The sequence below is a fragment of the Bubalus bubalis genome, chromosome 7, assembly GCF_019923935.1.
Source record: "Bubalus bubalis isolate 160015118507 breed Murrah chromosome 7, NDDB_SH_1, whole genome shotgun sequence".
NCBI classification, from domain to species: Eukaryota; Metazoa; Chordata; class Mammalia; order Artiodactyla; family Bovidae; genus Bubalus; species Bubalus bubalis.
Window position 1 is genome coordinate 100022461 of NC_059163.1, and position 26234 is coordinate 100048694.

Sequence of the window (26234 nt, forward strand, 5' to 3'; positions counted from 1 at the left end):
CAAATCTTCTTGGGATCAAATTCTTTAAATGTTGGAACCTAACACGAATATGTTGTATGTCAATGATACTTGAATTTAAAAAAAATAAAAGGAAAATTGGAGGAGCTAAAAATGAGGCTATCAAAAACTTCAGGTTTGGTTACAGGCAGAATACGAATTTTTTTGATAAATGAAATCTTTATGAGGTCACAAGTTCTGAAATGTATGTTGCCAATAATTATATTTTGAATGGACATTTCAGTTTAAGTTAATAGATTACTTATCTGAAGCAACAAAATTCTAAAATGTAAAGAATTTGGACATTGGAATTCTTTTAAACAAGATCTAATGATGTCTGTTTAAAGCATTTATAGAATTCTGATAATTACAGCTTGATAGCAGTTTTTATTGTTGTTGTTGTTTTTTTTAATCCCTTGGTTGTGCTGCAAGTCATGTGGGATCTTAGTTCCCCGATCAGGATTCCAACCTGCATCCCCTGCATTGGCAACATGGACTCTTAACCACTGGACCACCAGAGAAGTCCCAGTTGACAACTTTTTTATGGTAATTTTTTAAACAGTAACTATATATCATAAGCACATAAGAAATACTTAAATATAAAGCTTTTTTTTTTTTTTTTTTTTTTTTTTAGGGATATTGATTTTATTTTATTTTATTTTATTTTTTTATTTTTTTTTTTTAAATTTTATTTTATTTTTAAACTTTACATAACTGTATTAGATTTGCCAAATATCAAAATGAATCCGCCACAGGTTTACATGTGTTCCCCATCCTGAACCCTCCTCCCTCCTCCCTCCCCATTCCATTACACTGTGCTGTAATTTGGAACATTGCAGGGGTTGTTAATTCCTTGGTAGACTTGTTAATTTCTTGGTAGCAGCTTGGTAGAGTCAGCATGGCCATCACAGGTTTCACAGAGTCCTGGGCCCAGGCAAATCTAAGACAGAGCCTGCCAGGCAGCCACCTATACTTCACCATGTCTGCATGGCAATGAGGATCTTCATTCCCCAAACAACTCTTCCACAAATGCCCAAACTTCCTCTCTTCATTGAGTTAAGCATCATTTCCCAGAAACTTTAGATCAGGTTATCTTTTAGGGAAGTGATTATAAAGCCAAACAGCATTACATATCCTTTGTAGGAATGTGTCCATCTTTGGTAAGGATGGTTCAAGATTGTGTTCATAAAGAGTGAAAGGTTAGGGACTTTCCTGGTGTCCAGTGGTTAAGAATCCACCTGCCAACACAGGGGATGCGGGTTTGATTCTTGGTTCAGGGAGATTCCACATGCTGTGGGGCAACCAAGCCTGGGTGCATCAACTACTGAAGCCCGTGCACCCTGGAGCCTGAGCCCCACAGCAAGAGAAACCACTGCAAAGAGAAGCCCATGCACTGCATCTAGAGAGCAGTTCCTGCTCGCCGCAACTAGAGAAAACCCAAGTACAGCAGTGAAGACCCAGCACGGCCAAAAAGAAACCAACAAATAAATAAATAACAGTTTTTTCAAAAAAGATCAAAAGATTGAAAATATAGTCTTGGTCAGTCAGTAGTTTTCCCATAGCTAACCTTTTCTACTTTCTATCATTTGACTTTATAAATCTTTGTCTACTGAGTACTGCTGCTGCTGCTAATTGACTTCAGTCATGTCTGACTCTGTGCGACCCCATAGACGGCAGCCCACCAGGCTCCCCCATCCCTGGGATTCTCCAGGCAAGAACACTGGAGTGGGTTGCCATTTCCTTCTCCAATGCATGAAAGTGAAAGTGAAGTTGCTCAGTCGTGCCCGACTCTTAGCGACCCCATGGACTGCAGCCTACCAGGCTCCTCCATCCATGGGATTTTCCAGGCAAGAGTACTGGAGTTGGGTGCCATTGCCTTCTCCCTACTGAGTACAAATCTGTGCAAAGCATTATACTAGGCAGGTCAAAGGGAATAAAAACCCAGGCTGGGCTTCAAGAAACCATTAATCTAGTCAAGAGGGTGAGAGAAGTACTTTGTGAACTACACCCAAAACAGAGTAAAGATCAAGGCCATTTTTTGAAAGGCCCAACATCTAAGCAGGCCTTAAAGAACACACAAATTATTTTAAAACTGTGCTTTTTCTCTGGTAACAAAGCATATATAGTAAGAATTAAAATATGTACATATACAGAAGAGGAAATGAAAGTCATTCACAGAAGAGAAAATACATATTGCAAATAGTCTCACTATTAATCAGAGAAATGCAAACTAAAACAATAATGCAGTATGTTTTTTAATCCACCATACTGGTTAGTATTAAGTATTAGAGAATTTAGGGGCAATGAATATTATCATCTACTGTTGGCAGGTGTTTAAGTTGGAGGGGAACTTACATATCTAGTATAACCGGACATGCCCACATGACCAGTGACTCCACTTCTGATGTCTGATTAGTGAAACACTCACAAGTACACAGAAGGAAGTGTGATTGAAGATGTTTACCGTAGAGCATTTGTGAGAATAAAAATTAGGAGCCATCCTAATTTTCCACCAACAGTGAGATGATAAAGTTGAGTGCTCAGAGGATGAGATTTTGTTAAAAGTTAATCAGATAAGGAATGAAACTGGGTCATTTGTAGTGATGCAGATGAATCTAAGTCTGTCACATGGAATGAAGTAAGTCAGAAAGAGAAAAACAGATATCTAATATTAACACACATGTTATATATGAAATCTCGAAAAATGGTACTGATGAACCTATTTGTAGGGCAGGAATAGGGATGCAGATGTGAAGAATGGACAGTTGGAACAGTGGGGAAGGGGAGGGTGGGGTGAACTGAGAGACTGGCGCTGACATATATACACTATCGTGTGTAAAACACACACATGATAGAGCCTGGCACTCTGTGACGGCCTAGACGGGTGGGATTGGGGTGGGAGTCTCAAGAGAGAGGGGATATATGCATCCTTATAGCTGTTTCACATTGTTGTACAGCAGAAACTAGCACAACTTTGTAAACAAATTATCCTCCAGTTATTTTTTTTTTTAAAGCTATGAAAAAAAAAAAGTTAATCAGAATTTGAAAAGGTGAGAGTGTGTTGGTCACCAAATGCTTGGGGCAGAAGGTCGGGTGCAACCAGCACTCCTTGAGGGAATGCCAAGATGCTTACCACCCTGTGAAGATTGATGTAGTTCTGAGCAGCTGAGAATTGGCACGCTCAGAATGCCAGTTGCGCTCCCATGGGAAAACACTGAATGCTTATGTCCACACATGTCAGAGCCGACAGATCCCAAAACATACTATCAGGTACAGTATGAAACCACTTAAAGAAAAACTCTCTCATCTACAAATAATACAACACATACACATATAAAAGTACATAAAAGCACAAAATGGGAAGCTGATAAAATATACTCCAAACTCATAAGAATGGTCCTTAATGGAAAGAACCATGATTGAGAGTATTGTTAAGAGTCCTTAGTTTGATTAAATTTTCCTAATTTAGCTTGTTCTAATAAAAAAAAATACATATATTAATTGAGTAACTAAAATTTGAAAAAGAGAAGACAGTATTTCTGCCTTAATCCAACCTCCAGGGCCCTGGTAATGCTTATTGTATTTAATTATTTTATTTTATTTACCTATTCAACTACTATTTATTGAATTCTGGAAGTGATCTAGTACTTGGATGGAGAGGGGGAGAGAGAGACTTTCTCTATTTAAAGTCTGGTGGAATTTGGAGCGACAATTGTTCAGGAAGCTATCTGTGCAAAGGGAATTACAGGAGCAAAGGCCAGGAAGCAGGCAGACACCAGGTATGTATCAGGTCAGAGCCCTGTATAGTGGGGTGGGCAATATCCAGGTGAGTGTCCAAGGGCAACAACCAGGCATGGTGAGATGAAGCTGGGAGGACATTGATGCTATCTTATGCTTGGCTCTGGATGCTGACTGTTCCTTGGCTGATGTCTACAGAGCTTTTTACGGCTTAAAATGCATACACAACAGCTCATTACATAGAGTACTAATTGCCTGGGCCAAAATTCCTGTAACTGGGGCTGTGTTTAAAGGGTTTTTATTTGATTATTCTGACTTTAGATGGAAGATTCAAATTTTAAGGGACTTGAAGCTTGTAAAATTTGGAAGTCTCTTTAAGAAAAATTAATATTAAATTATCAAAAGAGAAAAGTTATTTAGAGTAAGAGATCATAATAGATTGCAAATTTAAAAGCTGACATCAACAAAATGAAAAGGCAACCTGCTGAATAGGAGAAAATATTTGCAAATCATATATCCAATAAGGGGTGAATATTCAGACTAGATAAAGAACTCAATAGCAAAAAAAAAAAAAAAAAAAAAAATCCAAAGCAATCCAATATTAAAATGGACTGAAGATCTGAATACACATTTTCCAAAGAAGACAGATGGCCAACAGATGTATGAAAAGATGCTCAACATCACTAATCATCAGGGAAATGCAAATCAAAACCACAATGAGATATCACTTCACACCTGTTAGAATGGTGTCATCAAACAGACAAGAACTAACCAGTGTTGGTGAGGGTGTGGAAAAAAAGGTTGGTGGGAATGTAAATTGATGCAACCACTATATAAAACAGATTGGAGGTTTGTCAAAAAATTAAAAATAGGACTGCTATATGACCCAGCAATTCTACTCTTGGGTATTTATCTGAAGAAAATTAAAGCACTGATTAGAAAACATATATGTTAAAAAAAAAAACGCATGTTAATTGCTGCGTTATTTACAGTAGACAAGATGCAGAAATAACCTAAACATCCATTGATGGATGAATGGATAAGGGAACTGTTACTAAGCCATAAAGCGTTAAATCTGGCCATTTTCAACATGAGTGGACCTTAAGGGCCTTGTGCTAAACAAAATGTCAGACAGAAAAAAGACAAATACTATATGATATCACCTATATGGGAAATCTAAAATACAAAACAACCAACCAAACAGAACAAAACAGATTCATAGATCCGGAAAACAAATGTATAGTTTCCAGAAAGGAAAGGATTGTGTGTGAATCAGGTATAGGCGATTAAAGGGTACTAACCTCTGGTTATAAAATAAATAAGCCACAGGGATGTAATATACAGCATAAGGAATAATGGTGATAATATTGTAAGAACTTTGTAGGGGACAGATGGTTACTTATTGTGATGATCATTTCATAATGTATACAAATATCAAGTCACTGTGTAGTACTCCTGAAACTAACATAATAGTGTATGTCAGCTATATGTGTGTGTGTGTTCAGTCGCTCAGTCATGTCCAACTCTTTGTGACCCCATGGACCATAGCCTGCCAAGCTCCTCTGTCCATGGAATCTTCCAGGCAACAATAGTGGAGAATAAAGGGTGCCATTTCCTACTCCAGGGGATCTTCCTGACCCAGGGATTGAGCATTGGCAGACGGATTCTTTAGCACTGTGCCACCTATATTTCAATTAAAAAAGAATGAAATACACCAACATTTAACTATGAAAAATAAGAAAAAATTAAACAACAAAAAACAAACAAAACACCAAGTTCACAGATACAGAGAACAGATTGGTGAATGCTGGAGATGCATGTTGAGGGGGTAGTAAAATGAATAAAGAGTATCAAAAGGCACAAATTTCCTCTTGAAAGTTCTCATCACAAGAAAAAATGTTTTGTTACCCATGTGGTGATGGATGGTAACTGAACTTATTGTGGTGGTCATTTTGCAATATACATAAATATTGAATCATTATGTTGTACCCCTGAAACAAATATAATGTTATATATTAATTATATCACAAATTAAAAAAATAAAAAGCTGATAAACTGAGAAAACAACTTATATTCATTAAATACCTGTTTAACACACCTCCATACTTTTTTCTCTACACTTTTGGCCATATCATCTTTAGTTATTTTTTCATGTAAAACAATGTTTTACTGTAATTTTCTATAGAGAGAACAGAATAATTCAGTCTTTCACCTATAATTTTTTAAATTATTGATAGCAGAGAAAAGTTATTTTCAACTTCATAATGTGATGTTGATAATGAAGTTTTTAGGATTGTTGGAAAATTTGAGAACCTCTATCAAATTTCTTTCTTAAATGAGCTGTAAGTGTATTTAAAATTTTAATGCTCAGGGACTACTCTTAAATATTTTTCCAACTGATGCATTTATTTTAACTGTCTCACTAGGGTCTGTGCAAGACAGAGGCCCTGAAGCTGAAGCTTCATTGGCTTCACAGTAAACTCACAGATTAAAAAAGTCACATCTGCTTTTTTTTTTTTTTTAGAGTAAATAATTAAAATGTTTGACTTAGTAAATAAAAGCTACATTTAGCCCCTAATCGCCAACAGCTTGGTTTATATTTCTAATTTTTGTACAGTGTGTGGGCAAAGTCTCAACCCTAGTAAGATTCTTATCCAATCTTTGTTTACATATTTTTAGTAACGGGGAACTCACAGCTTGTACAGGCAAACCTGTACATACTTCTGTGATTTATGGCCAGAAAACTCTTGCCTACATCAGGTTACTGTTTCCTGATATACAGCTTTCAACAGATGGTCTCAAAGTTACTTCTTGGAGTTATATAGATGTCACTTACACAAACAGTTAAAAGTGTTTAAAATGTTCTCGCTTTTGTTTTCATCATCTTCAACTTCTCCTTTTATGACAGACTTTCAGTCCCTTGATCACCCAGAGAACTTCTCTCTTCTGAGTACTTTCCAAATATTTAAAATCTATCTTCAAGGTAAGATTTGATGTGCAAACCAAAAGCCCAGAGGATCTCCCTATTCCAGCTGTCAGGTACATGGCAAGGCAGCCCAAGATTGCATTCATTTCTTAATAGTTGCATCATGCTGCTGATTCACGCTGGACCTGCTGCTGATTAAAACCCTCAAATAAGTCCTGTTCCTCTGTGGCTCTCCCACATCTCCACCAGCTGCATTAGATGATGTTTTTAGAATTTAGTGCAATAAAAAACCTTTTTACTTCTGGGAACTGCCAAGTGAAAAAAAATGCTAATACGCAGTCAACCTGGCTCACAAACACCCATGCAGTAGCCGTGAAAATTTTGTGAGGCAAGAGCACGCCTTTATCTCCACTCATTTCCTCAGCGATGAGTCCATCTGCCCCAATGACTTCTGACACACTGGTTGTGACCCCATGCAAGTAGCAACCTCCATCTTTCTCATCTGTCAAGGTGACTGATAATAACACCTGGTAGGAAAACTCTCTTATTTTCATGCTGGAACATTGACTTCTTTAACAAACCTCTTATATGATTCTTTAACTTTTGCAGAAGAGAGCAAGGTACAATCTTTGCAATTTATACAACATACTTGGGGCTTTCTTGGTGGCTTAGTGGTAAAGAATCCATCTGAGAATGCAGAAGGTGCAGGTTTAGATCCCTGCATCCATAAGATCCCCTGGAGAAGAAAATGGTAACCTACTCCAGTATTCTTGTCTAGGAAATCCCATGGACAGAGGAGCCTGGAGTGCTACAGTCCATAGGGTTGCAAAGAGTCAGACACAACTGAGCAACTGAACAACAGTTATGAATATTCTAGGCATTGTGTTGGTTGCTGGGAATACAACTCCTCTGCTGTTTGGGAAAATGTTCATTTTCCAGAAACTTAAAAAAACAAAATTTTGTCTCACTGTTCCCGAAGAAGTGAAAAAGAGCCAGAAACTACCCTTTACAACAACACATTTGAAGCAATGTTGTATTTTCTTTTCTCCCAAGGTCCACATGTTGTCATAAATGGCTCAAGGGTAATACCGTCAACAAAAGCTTACCAAACTTCCAAAGAATATTTGTACTGGGCTTACTAGCTTATCAAACCCGCAGCTGGCCTTAAAGGAAACTGTGGCGTTATCCCTTCCATGATACATTAACAAATTAGGAAACATCCACCCACTAAAGACTTTTCATAGCTGCCTCTCAGTGAGATACAGGAAATAAGCTCAACCACAGACAAAACAGATGAGCTCCATCCAGAAACCCCGTCCTCAGTTCCGCCTCTTCTCTCATTCCAGTGCCCTTTGTGCTAGAGCCTTCTGGGAAACTGCCCCACCGGACTGGAGTCTTCATGGTTTCTTATGCCTTTGAGTTTAATTGTCTTAACTTAATTTGTTGATACAATTATTTCTCATTCTGCTCTGTCCTTTGAAAGAGAAGCTTTCAAGCTCTTTGAATTAACCAACAGCATAAAATATATTTTGTATCTCTGTGTGTGTGTGTGTGTATACACAGTTACATTATAAACATGCATACAAAAATATCCAAAAAGTGTTATAGGAAAAAAATACTATCCTTTTAAATGCTGTTTACTATTTTCTTTTCTATTTCTTTTTAACAAATATTGACTGTGATCCCCTAAATTAACTTTAAGGACATGCTTGGGTTGTACCTGATGCTTGAAAAACAATGTGAAGTCTTTTGTCATTCAGAACCCTGAGATTTTGTTAGGAATTCACATTAGCACATTCACATTCCTAGACCCCCTGAATTATAATCTGTCTTCATCATGAGCTCTACATGATTGGTATGAGTTTAGAGTTTGAGAAGCACAGAGTTGGAGGACTCTTAGTCCAAAAACTTTAATTCACTTCAACAATCTTGATGGTTTGAGTGTAATGTATGTAGTATTAAAGAGGGAGACAAAGAGAGCAAAGAGTATACTAAGTGGCTTTACAGTACTTAGGAAGGAAAGAGAAGGGTCTGTGGCTAATTTAATTAAAAAAAAATCCCCAGATAGCTGCTATCTTAGTGATATGGACAGTAAATGATATAGAAGTGGGAGCTCCTGAGGAAATGAAATGATCAAGGAAAGCTTCATGGAGGAGGAAGACCATGAGTTGAACTTGAAGAATAGATACAGAATTCATTAAGTGTGAGAAAAGAGCATTCCAACAGGAGCAGTAGCATAAGCAAAGGCACTGGGGTTGACAGATGCATGGGTCTACAGAAAACACAATGCCTGCCTGGAACAGAGGGTCTATACTGAAGAATAATGCAAAGTAACACTGGAGGAACAAGTGGACACAGAAACCAGTCTTGCATGTTAAATCATGAGCCATACATCTGGTTTTGGTTATATACATCTTGGGGAGAAAATTTCTTCCTAACTCACGTCTACAGATTATTCACATATTTAAATACCTATTTTCCCCCTTCCTGCCAAAGAGAAGTGACATAGAAATAAGATTCTGTCCCTTCAGACTTATGAGGACATGTATTTTAACCCAAAGCATTAACAGAAAGTCCTGCTTGTATGAAAACAGCTTATAGGCTCTGGAGTTGAACGGCCAACAAAAGCACTCTTCTTTAGAGAATTTTCACTTTTTATTCATTTTCAAAATTACGCTCACTTTTTTTCGTGTTCATGACAAGCATTTTTTTTTTTTTAGACAAAAAGTAAGATGGCAAGCCTTCTTAATCAAAAGCTTAAATATATTATATTTGAGAAGCTTTAGAATGCAAAAGAAACAGTTCTGAAAATTATTCTCACCTTTGAATGGCACTGACATGCTTTCTGAACTCTCTAGACCAAAGATGGCAAATTCATAACATATGATGCACTCCCCTTTTCTTTCTTTTTTTTTTTTAATTTATTTGGCTGTGCAGGTCTTAGTTGAGGCGCTCAGGATCTTCAGTCTTCGTGGCAGCATCTGAAATCTTTAGTGAAGCACACAAACTCTTAGTTGTAGCATGTGGGATCTAATTCCCAGACCAGGAATAGAGCCAGCCTCCTGCACTGGGAGCGTGGAGTCTTAGCCACAGGACCACAAGGGAAGTCTCTGCACTCTCTGTCTTCTTCCTTGCTAAGTTTATGCTTGGCCTCAGAATCCTTCTGAACACAATGGTGATAGAACAACAGAAAAATGAATCTATTAGGCAATCGCAACCTAAGCCATCTTAACTCAGGCTACTTCATCCTCTGTGCTTGAGTCACTCCATGGGATTGCTTTTGTATTCATTTTTTCATGGGGTCGCGCAGAGTCGGACATGACTGAAGCGACTTAGCAGCAGCAGCAGTGTTAGATACTTTGATTTTCTGAAAAAATGAAGCACTTGGCCATCAGAAATCATGGGTTAAGGAAAAGGAAATGTCTTATCAGCTCAGAAGATATCAGTAGTGAAATTGGTACCATAGTCAGGCTATGGCGTATTTTATGTGACAATGTGGTATTGTCCACATGAGCATGTTGAGTCCGCTGTTCACAGATGTGGGCTCATCTTTCCATTGATTGTAGCAAAGGATCCCATCCAAATAAACAGAACCAAGCAGAGGCTTGGCAAAGAAGTTTGAAAGCTCTATGTATCATAGTGTGATACATGGGGCAGTTGTAGAAAGACTCACTACAGTCTTTCCAATCAGGAGGTTTCTGTGATGGAACCAGCTGGTCCAAGGCATTGTCCATTGCCATTCTAAACGCCCACATTTACAAATGATAGTAGCAGAGCTAAGTGGGGCATACCTGAGTGATGACAGAGCCAGAGTATGTCTCTGGTCACACAGTGCACTGAAGGTGGGGCCTCCAGTGTTTTTTCGTGGAGCCAAGGCCCAGGTAAAAGGAAACAGACTGAACGGGTATGATAATTCTGTGGGAGTCGGAAACCAGGCCAAACCTGTTCTTGAAGGAGCCTGAGCAGTGAGACAAGAAGTCCTGAGAGGTGGAAACACAGAAAGAGAGCCAGAGACTCAGAAATCCAGAGACTCAGAGGGACACAAAGGGTCAGAGACACATAAGCCAAGAACTGTAGAAAGAGAGACACAAAGACCTGGAGACTGAGAAAGGCACACAAAGAGGCTCACACAGGTAGCCAGAAACACCTAGGGACTAACAGAGGCCCACCCAGAGTGATCCAGGACGCAGGACAGTGATCCAGGACACAGCAGTGGAGAACCCCAAGTGCCAGAAGGACACAGACCCACAGAGCCTGACTTGGGTCAGTGGACCCAGGAAGGTCAGAGACATGTGAGACTCTAGGGCAGAGCCACCAGGAATGGGGAGGGTGGGGGATGAGGGCATCTCATCCCAGCGGAGATCCTGTCCAGTCCCCTGGTCCGCCTGCAGTGTGCACAGACGGCTGTAAAACCGAAAGAGCATCATTGTTCTCCCCGTGGCTGGGGATCGGGGAATGTGTGATTGGGACTGGGAACCAAATTTCAGAGACTGACTAGAAAAACTATTTCATGGATAAGAGCTTGAGGGGGACTTGAATGACTGGGCAGACATCCCAAACCAGAGGCTCTCTCAAGAAGGCTCATATCTGAGTGGAAGCAAGCTTGACTCTGCACTTCGTCTGGTTACCCTTACAATCTAAACATCATGAAATGCTGCTTCAGAGGGGGTAATTGTCCTCAGACTGTAGTTGTCATTGACAACCTACCATTGTGGGCTGGGACGGGAGACAGAGACTGTCACTTTCAGGAAGCTACATCTATAGGAAAAAGTCCCAGACTTTGGGGGAATGTAAAAAAAGAAAGATCCTTGTTTCATTATCTCCTGTCTATTTCATTGTTTAGGGGATGCCTCCAACTGAGGTCAATTTTTCCCAGCAGACAAACCATTTGTTAAGAGGACTGTGTGAGTCTGAGGGTAATATATACATCACCAGTGTTGGTGTGGAAAACTGAAGTCAGCGACCTTAAGTTCTTGTCTTGGTTTTGACCCAACTTGAGACAATTCAGATATTTAGACATCTGCTCTTTGTCAAGTGCTGGGCTTGGATGGAATAGACAAAGATGTGTAACCTACAGCCCAGCCCCTAGGTTGCTCATTGTCAAGAGGAGTACTCAGCGCTCAGCCTGGAGCAGATGCCGAAACCTCTGAGGGCCTTAGGACTGACATCATCTGGAAATGGTTCTAAGACTATGAGGAGGATTAATCCAAAACATAGACAAAACTGATGGTGAATCAGAATGCTCTGAGGAGTAAAATGAGACCCAGGAACCTTTAGATTTTTATAATGATAGAGCAAACAATAGATGAATTACAAGACATTCATGACATTAAGATTGTCAAAAATTTTTTGATGTCATTTTGAAAAACTATACAAAAGCAGAACTCATTCTTATTTGGATATGAATCCCTTATGTTTTTAGCTCAGAGAAATTACTGGCATCCACCCCTGTTCCTTCCTTACTATTCCCAGATCCTCTCTCTAGTTTCTTATTCACAGATCTGTAAACTCCCTCACTCATTAGCTTTCTTGGCTCTGAATTCATTGCTATGCATCATGCTCAACTCCCAGGTTAATCTATCCCAAAACAAAGCATAGTGGCCACACAATTACACGTTCCTGTAAATGTTCAATATTTCCATACTGTCAAATGAAGTTTGACCCAAGTCCAAAGTCCTAATCTATTTAAGGCTTTCTGGAATTTGGACCAGTCTAAATATTCAGATTTTAAAATAGAGAAACAGGCTGCCTGAGGAGAGACCAGACCCAGAATCCACTTTGAGAAAGAACCAAAAGTAGATGAAGAAGATATACGGTACCAGAAAGCCAGAGCAAAATGATATACATGGTATGACTGCAATTCTATCTGAGTGTATTTACAGAAAACTGCTTTTAAAAGACTGGAAAGAAGTTGAATAATATGTCATTTTGGGGGTCATTTTGGGTGCTTTTCTTTGTTCCCCAAATTTTCAATAATTAATGCATTTATTATTATTTTAAACTGTGATGAATAATATCAGATATATAAGAAAGTAGAAAAATAGTATAAATAATACCCACATATTTAAATAATATCCATATTTTAGGTAAAATAATTTTTAACTTTTTGCCATATTTTCTTCCTATGTTTTTGGGTGAACATTTAAAAGTAAATTACAGATATCACAGCACTTTAATCTTAAGTAATTCGGCACGTGCCTCCAAAAAGTAACCTTGTCTGACATAGCTATATTTTTCTCAAAACAAATTGAACTCTTGCCTTTATGCTTTTTAAACTTTAAAGATTTTTAAACAAAGCAGTTCTAACAAGAGACAATGGGAGCAGACACTAGTGGGCAGGGAGTTGGGGGCACAGGACTACAGGGAGCCTAGAGGTGATCAGGTGACAGCTAAGACTCAGCTACGCAGCTGCGGTGGGGTCCAGATCTGGCCCACATCAGGGAGCAGGAGCCGGAGTGTGTGGGCTCAGACCAGGAATTTATCCTAGCTGATGGGATAGTTGTGGGGAGGGAGTTGGTGGGAACAAGAAATTAACCCAGGTTTGGGAAAAAAAAAAAAAAAGGGTAAGAAACCAGAAGAGGACAGCCAGGTGGAAGCCTTCTCAAAGAATGTAGCTGAAGGTGGGGTCTCTCAGAGGTGAAGGCCAGAGTCAGGCTGAATGCTGAGTAATGACCCTCCCAGGGGCTGGGAGGGTCCGAGTCCACGTGGACGGTTTTCATTTTCTGAATATCCACACGCTTTTCCTCTTCTACTGTGTTATTCATGCCATTTTCTCTTTAGAAAATGTCTCTCTCTCTGCCTTCACCTGACAGAAATCCTATGGATCTCCTTCCTGCCGGCCATCTGCCGTGTGCCTCGTGCAGACACAGTGAAGACCCCGGCCCCTCCACCCTGCCTTCTAACTCCACCCACACGGGCACTCCCTGTCCTCTGCCCTGTAAACTCCTCCAGGGGATAGCCACTTCTTGCTGCCAGCATCTCCCACACTGCCTTGCATAACGTCATCATTCAACAGATGGATCTATGAAGGAATAGAAGGGAGAATGAATGAAGCAAAGAGACCCCACTCAGTGTGGAGAACCTGTGTGGCCAGACTTCCACATATAAGTAGGAAGAAGTCACCGTTACCCATAGAGGAACAGAAACACAGCAAGAGAAGAGGAAATTCGATTGCTTCGAGCAGAGATCGAACTGTGCACTACAAGTTACGTACTCTTGCTCAGCCACAAGAGAATCACCCTCATTTTTACAGTCCAAGATTACAGAATTGTGCCAGAAGAGGAACAAGCTTCATTGCTCTACTTGGTATCAAGTAAACAGGTTCCTTTAAAGCTTTGACTCTACCATGTTTTTCTTAGCCTACTCAATTTGTCTAGCCTAGAAGAAAGGAATCTACCCTCAATTTTTAAAAGTTCTGATGAGTTAGCGTATTGATCTGGCTTTGTGTGCATATTTATTATATGAAGAATGTGAGAGAATAATGTCTTTTAGTAAAAAAAAAAAAAATGTTTTGGTGGTAGTCATCACAGAACTTTTTTTTTCCTCTCAGTTCTCACCAGAACTAATAGTGCAGGTTTAATAAGAAGAGAGAAGTTGGACAGAAATTAGGAAGTTATATTAGTGGACAAAAATGTGTGCTCTGGAGCCAAACTCCTGGATTCGAAGCTTTGTGAGCTTGTAAACCTGGGCGTGTGATAATAAAAGCTCTGTCCTTCATTTCTCCGTTTGCAAACAAGAATGACATAAGTGGTAGTATCTATCCCACAGTGATGTGTGAATTTAATAAGTCACACAAGCAAAGGGCTTAAAATAATGCCTGGTATATGGTGAGCATCCAGCAATGACTAATTGCTTAGAACATGCTTAGAACATAAACGTTCTTTCATCTCGTGGAAGGAGTAGCAGCTTTGGAGCAAGTTCCTAGGCACTGTCAGGGCACCAACATCGAGGTCTGTGACCTAGAGACAGTTCACTTGACTGACTTGAAGTCACCTCCTGAATTTACGAAATGAGCATAATCACACTGTGCTGATGGTGGTATTGTGAAGGTCAAATGATGTGAATGGCCTGGGGCTGGCACGTGACTCTTAGAACAGGAGAACCACCTGGTTCCATGGGATAAGCATGGACTGGGGACCCAGATTCTCTAGGATGCCAGGCAGTCTGATTGCTCTGCTGATGAGTCTCCTTGGATGTAGAGCTGGAACATCAGTATCATTCAAAGACCGGAGTGAGCGTATGTAAAATGCCTGCCTTGCCATGAGAACTTGCTTTAGTGGTTATTACTCATTCCCTAGGTCAGCAAGTCATCATCCGAGGGCCAATTCCTGCCAAGGTACAAGATTTTGTTTCAACTGTGAGCCAAGTGGACTTCTATACTTAAAGAGTTGGGTGGGGGGGGGGAGAATATTTTATGACTCATGAAAATCATATGAAATTCAAATTTTAGGGTAGGTCCTTAAATAACATTGTGTTTGCACACCATCACAGTCATTTGTTTTTGTGTTATCTATGGCTGTTTTTACCCCACAAGGGCAGATGCGAGTAGCTGAAGCATAAGTCATAAAGCCTGCAAAGTCTAAAATATTTATAACCTCGGTTTTGGACAAAAATGTTTGCTGACCCTTCATCTGGTCTAACCTTCTCTTAGAGGTGAGAAGTGAGAGACTTTTTAATTAATTTATTTTAATATCCAGAGCTTAGAATCTACTTTCTTGACTTTGACCAACACAGCCAAACACAGATACTTTCTTATCAAATTTGAGACTTGAGAAAGTATATATATAAAACAAAAGAATATTTTTTAAAGGAACATTTACTATATTTCTCACTTGAAAGAATATGTATGACTAGATAACTTGAATAATTTTTTCTTTTCTTTTTACATTTTTGCCCCACAGCACGTGGGATCTTAGTTCTGCAACCAGGGATTGAACCCACGTCCCTTGTAATCTCTGGACCACCAGGAAGTCCCCATGAATATTTAGTTTTAAAATATCCTAAAATATTTTTATTTCATTGTATCCCTTTTGTGTCTGTAGTAGTTATACCATTTGCAAGGGAGCATCCTTAAACAAACTACAAACCTACACCATTCCTACATTATTTGTAGGAATTTTTGTTATAATAAAAGAATTGTGGGAATTTTAAATGGTTAAAATGAAAGTGAAACTGTTACTCGCTTTGTTTGTCTGACTCATTTCAACCCCATGGACTGTAGCACACCAGGCTCCTCCTCTGTCCTTGGAATTCTCCAGGCAAGAATATTGGAGTGGGCTGCCATTCCCTTCTCCAGGGAACTTTCCCGACCCAGGGATTGATCTTGGGTTTCAGGCATTGAAGGCAGATTCTTAACCGTCTGAGTCACCAGGGCAGCCTTTAAATGGGGAAGATCCCCTGGAGAAGGGAATACTCACTCCAGTATTCTTGCCTGGAAAATTCCATAGACAGAGGCGCCTGGTGGACCTAGTCCATGGGGTCCCAAAGAGTTGGACAACACGAAACTGATGAGCAATTCTAGCCTAGTTTGCTCCTTAGGTGGTGTCTCGAATCATCATTATTTGTTTCCTTTCCCCATCACTTGATTTTGAAAGCCTCACACAGCCAGCCTTCTGTTCCCTGTCCACCTTCTCCTTCACACGGACCATCCTCCACGGCCCTTGCCCCTCCCTTCCCACCTCCCCCCAACCCCCATTCGGCCAGTGTGTAAGTGAAGCTGATTGTGTTATTTCCCCTTTGCTTCTGGCCGCGTGAATATGTTTAGGGTGAAGAAAAAAATGTTTTTAGGCTGACACTTGACAAATGAGACGCAGAACTGCATCCAAGTTGCTTTAGAGAGAATAAATGCGTCTTCTGTGCAAGTCATGTGTGTCCTAGAAAGGCAGGGGATGGAGCTGCTGCAATTCAGGGTTTAATTTGAAGAGCTGATAGATTCCAGAGCCCGGAGGAAAATAGGGACCGAAGAACAAAAATGCGTGACATGTCTTCCATTTAACCATCACCTTATCTGTTTGTCTATATCAAAAATACAAACATTAAGAATCTACCTAACTATTCAAATAATCCTTTTAAAAACAACTTTAAAATGAAGGCAATAAAATCAGCCCCTTTTTATCTACCAACTGCATTAAATCATTTTGTTTTTAGGGAGCATTTGAAAAACTGAATTAATTAGAAGTTTAGGGGTAGCCTTTCATTTTCCACTTTCATGCATCGGAGAAGGAAATGGCAACCCACTCCAGTGTTCTTGCCTGGAGAAGCCCAGGGACGGGGGAGCCTGATGGGCTGCCGTCTATGGGGTCGCACAGAGTCGGACTCGACTGAAGTGACTTAGCAGCAGTAGCAGCAGCGGATTCCAAGGTAGCACAGTAGTAAAGAATCTGCCTGCCAATGTAAGTGATGCAAGAGACACAGGTTAGACCAATCCTTGAGTCATGAAGATCACTTGGAGTAATATATGGCAACCTGCTCCAGTATTCTTGCCTGGAAAATTCCAAGGATGGAAGAGTCTGGTGGGCTACAGTCCATGGAGTTGCAAAGAGTCAGACATCACTGAGCCTCCACATTCTACTTGGGGGTAGATTCTACCTAACCAGTAGCTTATAGGTTCAAAGAAGAAGTTTCACTTTATTCAGAATTCTGCCAGAGACAAGAAGTCATTTTCAAGTTTTCTCAGATCCTATGACCAACGAGAAGTGTATCAGGATTGTCCTAGAGGGACAAGAGCTCAAGTCCATTATTAAATTGTCAGGGATTTTGTAAGCTTGTTGTTAAACCTTTGGCAGCTTGAAAATGCCCATGGCCAGAGTATTTATACCTGGGAAACAGGGCCATCCATCAGCCAGATGATATATTAACCCAACACTGAGTATTAAAAAAAAAAATGCTCTTGTGGTTTCTTATCAGGATGATGAAAATGTTATAAAATTGGTTTATGGTGATGGTTGTAGCACTCTTTAAAGCCACTACAAATTATTGAACTGTACACTAGAAATGAGTGAATTCTATGATCTGTTAAATATATCTGTAAAAAACTGGTAAACAAAATGCTCCCAAACCCACAAATGAAATATCAGTATCTGTTTATTCATGGCTTTAAGATTCCTCATGTACATACTCAACAAATGAAAAACAAGGGCACATTGACTCAGTGCTTCTGACGGATTTCTGTTCTGTGCAGGGATTCTCAACTTCAGTCTCCCTCTGGAATCACTTGGAAACTCTACAAAGAAAATGCTTGCCTCCCAAGACACTGATGTCATTAGTCTGGTGGGTGGCCTGGGCAGGGAATTTTTTTAAACTTCTTAGGTTATTCTAGTTCATGGCCAAGGTTAAGAAACACAACTGTAGAGCAATTTCCCTAGACAATTGTGGCTGGCCTGTTGCAGAAACCATCCTCCAATGCTAAAGACATATCCGGACCTCCTGAAATAGAGAGGTCTGGACATAAAAGCACCTTTTGGGGGGTAATTGGGCATTGCAGTGGATGTCCATCTTCACATGTAGAGGAAAGACACCTGTTTCCTTGTGGGTTTTACCTGTAGTCATTTCCTGCTATGGGCACTAAGGTGAGGAGAAGAGACAGCATTAGCTCATCTTTGTCATTGAAGTGAGTGCCAAGGGCACTCAATCACAGAGCCTCGGTTCAAGGATTGTTGAATTAAGGGAGCAGAGCTGAGTATTTCCTTTGTCTCTTCTCCTTTGGGGCTTCCTACCAGTTGTGGACTGGGAATCTAGATAACCCATCGTGTAAAGAATGATAGTTTAATAAGTTAATAAAAATCTAAGTGAGAGCCCAGCTTCCCACTTTCGTGCTTCGGCTTTGTGATGACTGTTTTGGATGCTTAGGGGGCATTTTACCTCTGCTGTTTGGGGATTTGGTCCAGGAGGCTAGAAATGTCCTGGAGGTCTGACTCCACTCCCCTTAAGGGGAGTTTCCCTTACTGAAAAGTCTAGCTGTTATGTCTGATTTACCTTATGAAGGTAGAGTTCAATTCTGAGACCTCAAGTTTAAAATCTATTAATAAAGACAGGACTTGTTGAGAACTCTTATAGTAATACAACTCCAAAAGATACACTCTCTGTAGTCTTCATGGAGAGACAGTTCATCCCTACTTTAGTTTTTCTCTGATTAAGAACACAGACCTAGCAGATTGGAAACCTGACTCGTAATTGATTGGTGACCACTGGAACTTATTCAGTCCCTTTGGTGCTTCTTTCCTTCCTTTGTAAGATGGAGATGAGTGAAGGTCCTCTCTCCGTGGGTGTTTGTGAAGATCAGAGCTGTTTAGTAGGACAGCAGGTGCAGGGCTTGCCTCTCTGGAATCACAGGTGTCAAAACCAGCCTCGCCAGTCTATTCCTGGTGCATCTGGGGAAAGGAGCAGTTTCTCTAGGAAATCCCCTGCCCTTCTCTTGTGCAATACTTGCTTCTTTTATTGAGTATCCTGATGAACTGTATCATCTGGTCCCTTTCTAAAGACAGGACTGTGATGACTTCACCTACCTAAATGTACAGCCTGTTTGGAGCAGAAAGCTTATCCCCTTCCTGACTTGTTAGTATTTGAAAGGCTCAAAGTTGCCCTTCCAGACATACATGCATACAAGAGGTCACAAGTGCAGCGTCGGGAGAAAGAAACACATATGGGACACGGCTGCACACACTTCCTCATTCTTTCTCTTTTGAAAAAGTCCCTCTCCCTTACAGCAGGGTCTAGGCTTTCTGTTTATTTCACAGCTTGGAGCTCAGAACGGTTTAACAGCGCATTTATTTATAAACCAGATCAATTACAACAAGGAAACCCAGCAACATCAGTGACCATAGCCCAATTCTGTCCGTAATCTCAAAGAATTTCCAATATTTTATTTTTGTCCCATTTTCTCCACCTACTTATTTTTAGATCTACAAAGATGATATGTGCCTTCACAGTGGAATTGGCCCCACACAGAGATGAGTATCTACTGTCCTTTGAGTAAAAAGGATAGAAGATTGAGACTCAGAGAGAGACAGTACTAAGGATAATCACTCATCAAGCTGAGCATTCAGGTAGGAGCAATGAGTTAAGGTTCAGCCAAGAAGCTCTTGGAGAAGGGGACCTGCCCTCTTACCCCAAGTCCTGAAGCAGCTCCGCTTCTCCATCCGACCTGCTCCACAGATCTGAAGGATCCTGGGTGCTCATCTTCCCTTCTAGAGATTCTGCTCTGCCCATTCACACCCCTCACGTCCACAAAGCCCCTGCCAAGGTGCTCTGGGTAAGAGGCAGAGAGGGACGGCTCTGCTGTTCCTCACAGTCTCCCCTCCTTGCTGAGACTCAAGCCGGCTGTAGCTGCAAGTCTCCAACCAGCAAGGAAGTGAAACTTGGTTACTCCTCCCACTGACACTCACCACCCCGGCCCCAAGGCACTGGCAGGAGTGTTGTGTCAGTCAGGAAACATGCAAAGTTAGGTAGCCACCCCTGAGGACACCCACACTGCCTCACGCAACACTCAGTTACTGTCAAAGTGCCGGGAGCAGGAGCTCCGCCCGTGGCAAAGGTCATGAGGAAGGAGGCTCGGCAAACGCAAAGGTGGGATCGAGCCTCAGGAGTCCCCCTGGAAATTCTCGAACATCTACCCCCAAAACCAGAGTCTGCCTACTTTCTGCTTTGTGCTCTCACCTACACCTCTGACTTTACGGGGGGCTGTCCCCCACTACCTCTCTCTGAAAAAAAGAGTTAAGTTACAGCTCCAGTTAATAAAGTTCCTGGGTGTGATAGTGTTTCAACCTACAAACTCCTTTGGAAGTCCTCTAGCCTGCCTGAATAGGTTTTTCAGGCCACATGTGATTGCTCAGAGCCTCCCAACTGTGAGAGGCATGAGATGTTCTAAACTGTCTAAATACAGATTCCTTTGAGCAGTTAAAAGATTGATTAGAAATTGTATTGGTGAAGGGTTTTTCACTTGTTGGGCCAATGTTTGCTGCTAAGTCTCTATATCCCTTACCTGCTTTGTCCCTGGCAGTGTATTGATTAATATAATTGGTGTAAGTAGTAGCTTTAACGTTTGTAACCTTGGACCCTTGAGTTAATTATTTTTCTTGTTATAGCCTACCACACCTTTGCCCTATAGGAATGCAACTTTATCTAATGCTTTTGGAGGGTGGTGCCTGACTAATCACCTTTAGAGAAAAATAAGTTTTCTGAAGAAAGGGTCTTAAAATGTTAACAGGTCTCCGGGCCAGAAGATGATGCAAATCACCTAAACTTTTGCATATGATAAGTTTGCAGGAAGAAAGCCTGGCTTACTGCATGACTCTACCCCTTCCCCCATTATCCTCTATGCATAACTTAAGGTATAAAAACTACTTTGGAAAATAAAGCGCGGGCCTTGTTCACCGAATCTTGGTCTCCCCATATCGTTCTTTCTCTCACCTTCTGGCTGAATGATTCAGCCTCTTTTCTCCACTGAATTTCCTCACTGAGCTATCCTTATTTCAGCCTCTTTTCTCCACTGAATTTCCTCACTGAGCTATCCTTATTTAACCACTTTTTATATCCTTAATTAATGTTTAATTAAGCAATTGTTTCCTGATCCTCGCCGATGCCGTCTCCCCTTCGAATTCCCTGGATCCACCGGGGCTGGAACCCGGCATCAAAGGAAATAAAGATGGAAGTACTCCAACTGAGATTGACTAGTAACTCCGACTCTCCTTGGGAGGCCAAACCATCGTTTTTCTTAACGCTGTTTGCCTCTGGTTTGTGGGGGATGCATTCCATCACCTCTGCTTCTCTCTCACACACAAGGAGCATGGAGGTAGCTTCTAGGTCAGAAACATCTTTCAAGGAGGTAAAGAAATCAGATTTGAACCAGTAGCCTCTGTCCTGAAGTCTGATTTTTATCACTTTCTCAATATTGCTGCTTCCATCATTCAAGCTTTCCCACATACACTTGATGTTCAGGTTGAGCGTGATTCAGAGATAATGATTGTTCTTCCAGGGAAGAAGGATTAAGTGAGAACTAAGTAGAAAAGCTGCAGAGGCCAGCCAGGTGCCCAGCTCAGAGGACAGGTTAGAGCTCCCATAATCTCTGAGTTCCCCTTCCTTCCCTGGGTGACTCACACCTGGTATTGCTCTGTGTCCAGTTTCATGGGTAGAGAATGCCAACTCCCTAAAAGTTCTAAAGGGAAACTGTTATCACTCTGAATCCTGGGGAAACGGACAAAGTACTGTAATAAGGGAAAAAAGAACATATGTTGCTTCCCGCATACTGTCTATAGGAACCTGCAGGAAAGAGTCTCTCATTCTCTCCCTTCCTCTTGTGACACCCGACTCAATCAGGGTTCATCAGGGTGCTCTACAAATCACTCCTCCCAGTGCTGTCTGAAGACAAGCAGCATCACCAGAAGCTTGTAAGAATGTAGCATTTGGATTCATCCCAGCGCTTCTGAACCAGTATCTACATTTGAACAATATCCCTAAGCTTACTCTGTAGTGCTTTAAAGTTTGAGGAGACTGCTTTATAGGAAATCAAGATAGCAAGAAGGGCTTCCCTGGTGGCTCAGTTGGTAAAGAATCCACTTGCCAATGTAGGAGATGCAGGTTCAATCCCTAATCCAGGAAAATCCCACATGCTGCAGAACAACTAAAGCCATGTACTGCAGCTTCCGAAGCCCTAGCACCCTACAGCGTGCGCTGCACAAGAGAAGCCACTGCAGCGAAAAGCCAGGGCACCACGACTAGAGTAGCCCCCACTCACTACACCTAGAGAAAGCCCATGCAGCAGCAAAGACCCTGCACGGCCATAAATAAATTAATTAAATTATTTTTAAAAATCTGCCTGCAGTGCAGGAGACCCAGGTTCCATCCCTGGGTTGAAAAGATTCCGATCCCCTGGAGAAGGGCGACAACCCACTCCAGTCTTCTTTCCTGGAAAATTCCATGGACAGAGGAGCCCAAAAGGTTACAGTCCATGAGTTGTAAAGAGATGGACACAACTGAGTGAATAAACCACCACCAGCAAGAAGAGGTCAATCTGTACCTGACATTATTCTAGCTTTTCCCCCAGGCCTTCCCTCTGGCCTCTACTCATCCCTGTTGTCTGAGATCTTGACTTACCCTGCCTGCCGGGGAGGGATTCCTGTGTGTCTAGAGATGGCCTAGTAAGCTCTGATAACACACGGGAATGAGTGATACATCCATATTTAAAATTCTTTTAGCTACAGTTTGTTAAGAGAGAAGCACAGTGTCCACTCGGAACAGAGGCCAGTCCTGGCCAGGGAAGCGCTGAATGCGAACATTGCAGAAATAGGGGACAGTCAGGCAGAGTTCCTGTTCTCTTTCTACTGCTCTTTGTTCAGGGTTTTAGTATCTATTCTGATCCCATTTTAGCAAATTCTGGTTTTCCTTTCACTTAATCTTTTTTTTTTTTTTTTTAATTTTTAGGAAAGTAGCAGCGTTCACTAAGATGACTGTCTTCCTCTTTTCACTCTTCCTTCCCCTCTCCCTTTCTCATCTTGCTTTCCCATCCGTTGCTCTTGCCTTTGATGTCATACTTTTTTGGGTCCTGTATCCCATGTTTTCCAGGACCCCTCATCCCTACCGTCCCCATGCTCCACTGAGTTGGCATTAAGCATTGTAGGGAGACCAGTTCCCACAGCATCACTAGATGGTTTCAACAAAATGCTGAACAGTCATAAAATACTTGTAATTTTTATAATAAATTGGCCACATGCCATATATATATAGGCTTACATATATTTGTATATATCAGATCAGATCAGTCACTCAGTCGTGTCCAACTCTTTGCGACCGCATGAATCGCAGCACGCCAGGCCTCCCTGTCCATCACCAACTCCTGGAGTTCACTGAGACTCACGTCCATCAAGTCAGTGATGCCATCCAGCCATCTCATCCTCTGTCGTCCCCTTCTCCTCCTTCCCCCAATCCCTCCCAGCATCAGAGTCTTTTCCAATGAGTCAACTGTTCGCATGAGGTGGCCAAAGTACTGGAGTTTCAGCTTTAGCATCATTCCTTCCAAAGAAATCCCAGGGCTGATCTCCTTCAGAATGGACTGGTTGGATCTCCTTGCAGTCCAAGGGACTCTCAAGAGTCTTCTCCAACACCACAGTTCAAAAGCATCAATTCTTTGGCACTCAGCCTTCTTCACAGTCCAACTCTCACATCCATACATGACCACAGGAAAAACCATAGCCTTGACTAGACGAACCTTTGTTGGCAAAGTAATGTCTCTGCTTTTGAATATGCTATCTAGGTTGGTCATAACTTTTCTTCCAAGGAGTAAGCGTCTTTTAATTTCATGGCTGCAGTCACCATCTGCAGTGATTTTGGAGCCCAGAAAAATAAAGTCAGACACTGTTTCCACTGTTTCCCCATCTTTTTCCCATGAAGTGGTGGGACCGGATGCCATGATCTTCGTTTTCTGAATGTTGAGCTTTAAGCCAACTTTTTCACTCTTCACTTTCACTTTCATCAAGAGGCTTTTTAGTTCCTCTTCACTTTCTGCCATAAGGGTGGTGTCATCTGCATATCTGAGGTTATTGATATTTCTCCTGGCAATCTTGATTCCAGCTTGTGTTTCTTCCAGTCCAGCGTTTCTCATGATGTACTCTGCATAGAAGTTAAATATGCAGGGTGACAATACACAGCCTTGACGAACTCCTTTTCCTATTTGGAACCAGTCTGTTGTTCCATGTCCAGTTCTAACTGTTGCTTCCTGACCTGCATACAGATTTCTCAAGAGGCAGATCAGGTGGCCTGGTATTCCCATCTCTTTCAGAATTTTCCACAGTTTATTGTGATCCACACAGTCAAAGGCTTTGGCATAGTCAATAAAGCAGAAATAGTTGTTTTTCTGGAACTCTCTTGCTTTTTCCATGATCCAGTGGATGTTGGCAATTTGATCTCTGGTTCCTCTGCCTTTTCTAAAACCAGCTTGAACATCAGGAAGTTCACGGTTCATATATTGCTGAAGCCTGTCTTGGAGAATTTTGAGCATTACTTTACTAGAGTGTGAGATGAGTGCAATTGTGTGGTAGTTTGAGCATTCTTTGGCATTGCCTTTCTTTGGGATTGGAATGAAAACTGCCCTTGTCCAGTCCTGTGGCCACTGCTGAGTTTTCCAAATTTGCTGGCATATTGAGTGCAGCACTTTCACAGCATCATCTTTTAGGATTTGAAATAGCTCAACTGGAATTCCATCACCTCCACTAGCTTTGTTCATAGTGATGCTTTCTAAGGCCCACTTGACTTCACATTCCAGGATGTCTGGCTCTAGGTCAGTGATCACACCATCGTTGTTATCTGGGTCGTGAAGATCTTTTTTGCACAGTTCTTCTGTGTATTCTTGCCATCTCTTCTTAATACCTTCTGCTTCTGTTAGGTCCATACCATTTCTGTCCTTTATCGAGCCCATCTTTGCATGAAATGTTCCTTTGGTATCTCTGATTTTCTTGAAGAGATCTCTAGTCTTTCCCATTCTGTTGTTTTCCTCTATTTCTTTGCATTGATTGCTGAAGAAGGCTTTCTTATCTCTTCTTGCTATTCTTTGGAACTCTGCATTCAAATGTTTATATCTTTCCTTTTCTCCTTTGCTTTTTACTTCTCTTCTTTTCACAGCTATTTGTAAGGCCTCCCCAGACAGCCATTTTGCTTTTTTGCATTTCTTTTCCATGGGGATGTTCTTGATCACTGTCTCCTGTACAATGTCACAAACCTCATTCCATAGTTCATCAGGCACTCTATCTATCAGATCTAGGCCCTTAAATCTATTTCTCACTTCCACTGTATAATCATAAGGGATTTGATTTAGGTCATACCTGAATGGTCTAGTGGTTTTCCCTACTTTCTTCAATTTCAGTCTGAATTTGGCAATAAGGAGTTCATGGTCTGAGCCACAGTCAGCTCCTGGTCTTGTTTTTGCTGACTGTATAGAGCTTCTCCATCTTTGGCTGCAAAGAATATAATCAATCTGATTTCGATGTTGACTATCTGGTGATGTCCATGTATAGAGTCTTCTCTTGTGTTGTTGGAAGAGGGTGTTTGTTATGACCAGTGCATTTTCTTGGCAAAACTCTATTAGTCTTTGCCCTGCTTCATTCCGTATTCCAAGGCCAAATTTGCCTGTTACTCCAGGTGTTTCTTGACTTCCTACTTTTGCATTCCAGTCCCCTATAATGAAAAAGACATCTTTTTTGGATGTTAGTTCTAAAAGGTCTTGTAGGTCTTCATAGAACTGTTCAACTTCAGCTTCTTCAGCGTTACTGGTTGGGGCATAGACTTGGATTATTGTGATATTGAATAGTTTGCCTTGGAAACAAACAGAGATCATTCTGCCGTTTTTGAGATTGCATCCAAGTACTGCATTTTGGACTCTTCTGTTGACCATGATGTCTACTCCATATATAAGTAATATATAATATATATTTGGGCTTCCCTGGTGGCTCAGTGGTAAAGAATCAGCCTGCCAATGCAGGAGACATGGGCTCACCCCCTGGGTTAGGAAGATCTCCTGGAGAAAAAAAATGGCAACCCACTTCTTGCCTAGGAAATCCCATGAACAGAGGAGCCTGACGGTCTACAG

At 41.2% G+C, this 26234-nt stretch overlaps 1 protein-coding gene across 2 annotated transcripts in view; it reads right to left on the reverse strand.

Annotated features, from left to right (window-relative positions):
- DAPP1 (dual adaptor of phosphotyrosine and 3-phosphoinositides 1) overlaps positions 1–20016 on the reverse strand; it is a 56946-nt gene extending 36930 nt beyond the window's left edge. Inside the window, exon 1 of one of the 2 annotated variants that reach the window (XM_006052492.4) lies at positions 19767–20016. In XM_006052492.4, the coding sequence (XP_006052554.1) occupies positions 19767–19867 (101 nt within the window). In that variant the 5' untranslated portion in view covers positions 19868–20016. The remainder of the gene's footprint in view (positions 1–19766) is intronic. The other variant, XM_006052491.4, reaches the window with a different exon arrangement.
- Between the last annotated feature and the right edge of the window lie 6218 nt (positions 20017–26234).